This window comes from Cotesia glomerata, unplaced genomic scaffold (assembly GCF_020080835.1).
Source record: "Cotesia glomerata isolate CgM1 unplaced genomic scaffold, MPM_Cglom_v2.3 scaffold_22, whole genome shotgun sequence".
In the NCBI taxonomy this organism is placed as follows: domain Eukaryota; kingdom Metazoa; phylum Arthropoda; class Insecta; order Hymenoptera; family Braconidae; genus Cotesia; species Cotesia glomerata.
In genome coordinates, this window is record NW_025402663.1 from 250,384 (window position 1) to 255,170 (window position 4,787).

At 46.9% G+C, this 4,787-nt stretch overlaps 1 protein-coding gene across 1 annotated transcript; it reads right to left on the reverse strand.

Moving 5' to 3' along the window:
* Positions 1 to 973: 973 nt before the first annotated feature.
* LOC123274105 lies at positions 974 to 2,146 on the reverse strand. Its single transcript, XM_044741595.1, has one exon. The coding sequence runs from the start codon at positions 2,144 to 2,146 to the stop codon at positions 974 to 976; it is 1,173 nt and encodes a 390-aa protein (XP_044597530.1).
* Between the last annotated feature and the right edge of the window lie 2,641 nt (positions 2,147 to 4,787).

Here is a 4,787-nt window from a genome sequence, read left to right on the forward strand (position 1 = left end):
TGAGCATTATGAGTCGTGCACTTTTGGATTTTCCAAACTTTATTTTAATAAACTTATTATGAGTCAAAAAACTTAGATTGTCTGGGTTCAAAGAATTTATATTGAACTTGCCTTAATTTAACAAACGTATAACGAACTTGTCTTGACTTCACGAACTTATAACTTGACTTGACATAAAAAATGATGATGTAAAAAATAAGTCAAGATAAGTTCACTATAAGTTTATTATTTGGACTCGGATATATGTCATATAGCTAAAATGCCAAACAAAAAGATACATAAAAAATTGTTAAATGAAACACTGATCCCAAAAAAAAATATGATATAATAAAATGAAAACAATTTAGCCTGAAGACATGCAAAAAATATAAGGATAATACACTTAGCTAGTAATAAATTTTTCTGGTTGTGTAATAACTTTTCATCTATATAGTGATATTGAAAAATCAACTTGAATAATTGAATTGAATTGGGGGGGGGGAGGGGTAGGGATGTTGTAACTGACATTGGGCTGAGCACTCAGTCCTGTTGGACCATTGTACTCAGCCTTCCTAGGTCAATTACTTTACGTCGCCGAAGAATTGGCCAGGCCTGTCTGCTTCAGAAAGTGGAGCAGCCGTCCCACGCCAATCTCCAGCATATCGATCGACTCTCCATTACGGAATCCTAGTATGGTCTCTCGAACTGTTGCTAGTTCCTCGCAATGGAGGATTAGGTGTCGAGGTGTTTCCTCCTCTGATCGACATCTGGAGCATACAGAGCTCTCTGAGATGCCCATATGCTTCAGATGTCTGCCAGTTGTCCAATTTCCTGTGATGAACCCGACAGTTAGCCTTAGCGTTTTCTTGTCGAGCCCTATCAAGGACAGGCCTAGTGTTCTAGAGGGTCCTTTTATTAGTGCCCTCGTGTGCAGCATGCCTTTTGCTTCAGTCCACACTTCCTGGAACTCGTTATCAGCCCATAGAGAAGTCTGTTACTTAATGAGGCTGAAAGGCGCTGCTATGTCGAACATTGGCTCGGGGTCCCTCTTGCGGGCTCCTGCCTTCGCCAGTTCGTTTGCTCTGTCATTTCCTGCGTTCCCGCTATGACCCGGTATCCATAGGAGTTTGACTCTGTTGTATCTCGCCAGTTCATCCAGCAAATTCATGCAGCTACGCACCAGCCTCGAGGACACTTCTATTTGTTCTAGTGCTCTGAGCGCTGCGCAACTATCACTACAGATGTAGATGTGCTTGTTCCTCTGATTGAGCTTTTTGATGTGCTCTACACAGGCCCAAATCGCGTATACCTCAGTCTGAAAAATCGATGCAGTGTCCCCTAGTTGCAGAGAAATTTCTGTTTTCGGTCCACTGCTGTAGATACCAGCCCCTACCCCTTTTTCCATTTTGGAGCCGTCCGTATACCAGACAAGCCCCGCGGGGGACAGGATGCTCTTGTTTTCTTCTTCCCATTCCTGCCTACTTGGAATGAAGACTCTGTAGTGATGACTGAAGTGGTAACTACGAGGGCTCATGTCTCCTCCCCGGGCTAGGAGCCCATCGAGTCCCCTATCCCTTAGGATGGATGCATGTCCCGTCTTAGTCCTTTTCCAGTATCCGTTGAAATGCAGTCTCATTGCTGTTCTCATAGCAAGAGCTTCTGCTGTGATGTGTGGGGGCTCCAGATTCAGGAGTGCCCCCATTGCTAGGGTTGCTGTGGTTCTTAAAGCCCTAGTTATCCCCAGCAAAGAAAGTCTATAGACCTTAAATAGTGTCTTGATGTTGATGTTCTTCTTAAGCAAAGACCACCATACCACAGAGGCAAAGGTGAGCTGTGGTACCAAAATTGCAGTGTAAATCCACTTGATCAATTTCGGTCTCAGACCCCATGTTATGCCAAATATTCTTCTGCATGCCCAGAAAGTGGCAGTTGCTTTCTTGGTCTGCTTTTCAATGTGGCTTCTCCACGTGAGCTTACTGTCCAGAGTTACGCCTAGGTAGCGTACCTCCTTTGAGAATTTAAGCTCCGTGCCAAAGATTGAGGGAGCTATGATTTTCAGCTTCCTCCTCTTAGTAAAGAGCACCATCTCTGTTTTAGTGGGATTGACCCTTAAAGATTTCCCGGTGCACCATTTTTGTATGAGATCTAGAGCACGTTGCGTTCCCATCTCATCTCTGCTGGGCTTGTGCCTCTGACCATCAGTACGACGTCATCAGCATAGCCCACAGTGTACACTCCTAGGTTTTTCAGCGCCACTAGGAGCTCGTTAATGACCAGGATCCACATGAGAGGAGATGTTACCCCTCCTTGTGGGCAGCCTCAGTGTCACTAAGTCCGGTAATCACTATTCTAGTACGAAGCATAAAATGAGCCCAGCTGGTGATAGATTTCTCTACCCCAAAGAGCTCTGTTGCCTCGCATATTGATTCGAAGGGGATGTTGTCAAACGCCCCTTCTATGTCAATAAATACGCCTAGGACTGATTCTTTCACTCGTAAGGCCCTTTCAATGTGGCTGACCACATCGTGCAGGGCCGTTTCGACAGATCTGCCAGCCTGGTATGCATGTTGAGAATAATGCACTGGCCTGTTGCTTAGCGCATTATCCCTAATGTGTCTGTCCACCAGTCTTTCCAGTATTTTCAAAAGGAACGATGTGAGGCTAATGGGTCTGAAGGATTTAGCCAGGTCATAGCTGCTTTTGCCAGGTTTGGGTATAAAGACAACTCTGACCTCGCGCCAAGCCTTCGGCACATAGCTTAGGGCCAAGCAGGCCCTAAAAAGTATGGTTAGGTGTTTGATAAGGATCTCTCTTCCCTCCTGCAGGAGAGCCGGGAAAATCTTGTCCACCCCTGGGCTTTTGAACCTTTCAAAGTTTCCGATTGCCCACCTTATCCTATCAGGTGTTACCACTCTGGCAGCTGTGCTCCAGTCACCTTGTTTTGTGACCGTTCTCTTTATCACGTCCTTTGAGGCTTCTTCCTGTTCCAGTTCTATAAGTTCCGAGCCAGGAAAGTGGACCTCACAGAGGTGCGCCAGTGTTTCTTCGTCGTTCTCCGTTACCCTGCCATCTTGGAGGGTGAGAACACCGAGTTTTGTTGTAGGTCCTGAGGTAAAAATTCTGCGTAGACGAGCCACCAATGGTAGATCTTCAATCTCTTCACAGAATTTCTTCCAGGCTTCTGATTTAGAGACCTTGATACATTTTTTGTATCTCTTTTGGGTAGCTTTATAGTCTGCCCAGTCCTGGTCCGCTTTTGTCTTAAGCGCCTTATTCAGCAGCCTCCTAGACAGGGTGCGAAGCTTATTCAGCTTTGCGTTCCACCATGTCACCCGTTTGCTGCTTTTTCTAACCTTCAGCGGGCAAGCAATCTCATAGGATTGAACAATGGCCTGTTGAAGGTATTTGGCCGCTTGTTCAATCGTTGGCACGTTCCTTAGTCCCCTCACGGGTTTCCCTAATCTATTTCCTAGCTCTTTTTTGTACTTGAGCCAGTCCGTAGATCTGGGATTCCTGTAAGTGTCCCTAGTTCCGTTGTCCTTGTTGCCTTTCACTGAGAAGTTTATTTGCCTGTGGTCAGAGAGCGTATCCTCTTTACTGACACCCCAGTCTGTGACCATTTGTGCTATCTTACGAGAGCTCAGTGTTAAATCAATCACTTCTTGTCTTGGAGAAGTGACAAAAGTAGGTTTGGATCCTACGTTCAGGATTTCCAACCCTGTGGTTGAGAGATATTCCAGCAATGCTGAGCCTCTCTTGTTAATGTTTGAACTGCCCCACACCGTGTGATACGCATTTGCATCACACCCAATCAGGAGTGGCAGTTCATTAGCTTTACAGTGCTCCACCAGTCTGATGACTTCTTCAGTGGGCACCTCATTGTCTTCATAGGGGAGGTAGGCAGATCCTATTATGATTTCTGCTCTTGTCTCCCCCAGAGGAATTTTTATTGAAGCAACTGCCAGGTCCCTGGTGCAGAACTGGTGCAGCTTGAGTACTGTGTGTTTCTTGTTGATGAAAACACAGGCCCTAGGCCCCCGCTCTGAGTCACCATGGACCAGGCTGCCGCCTTTCAGCTCTATTCCTAATACTTGACCCTTGTTAATCCATGGTTCTTGTATCAGGGATACATCTGTCTGCCTCACTGCCAGGTCTCTGCTGAGTAAAGCAGAGGCTGCTTTGCAGTGCTGCAAGTTAATTTGCGAAAACGTCGTCTGCCCTGCAGTTGTAGTTACTGCATTGCTGACAGTCTTTGCGAATCTGGGGAAAGAGGGAAGTGGAAAATTGGATGAGGGGTTAGGGGGACGCAAGGAGGAAGGGGACATTCTAGTGTCCATCTTCTTCCTTCTTGTCTTCGGTATTTGGCTTAGTTGGGGTGCCAGGCCCCTTTTCATGTTTGGCCATGGCCTGTGCAAGGGTAAACTGTTTCCCTAGCAGAAGCTCCTTGGCCCCCTCCCTGGCTACTGCCTCCGCCTTAGTAGGCCTTCCTTTGGATCCAGATTGTCTCTCAGGAATTGATCTATCGGAGTTCCTTCTAACTAGAAGACGCGCAGCCCTTAATAAGGGCATTTTGCCCTGTATTTGTAAGGAAGTAGAGGTCCCTGGTTCTTCCGTCTGTGCCTTCTCTTTAGAGACCTCTCGGTTCTCCTTCGAAGAAGTGACAGCGCCCGGTGCCTCTCCTCCTCTCGCGGACGGTTCCTCTTTGCGAGTCTCTGCTCCTGACACTGGCCCAGCAGTCCCAGCAGCACTCCCTTTCCCTTCTCCGGACTTAGGTTGGGCCTCATAAAAACGGGCCCTACCCATTCCGA

Bases quoted from the DNA above. Each gene is read 5' to 3' on its own strand.
- LOC123274105 (XM_044741595.1), bottom strand. From the start codon at position 2,146: ATGGGAACGCAACGTGCTCTAGATCTCATACAAAAATGGTGCACCGGG.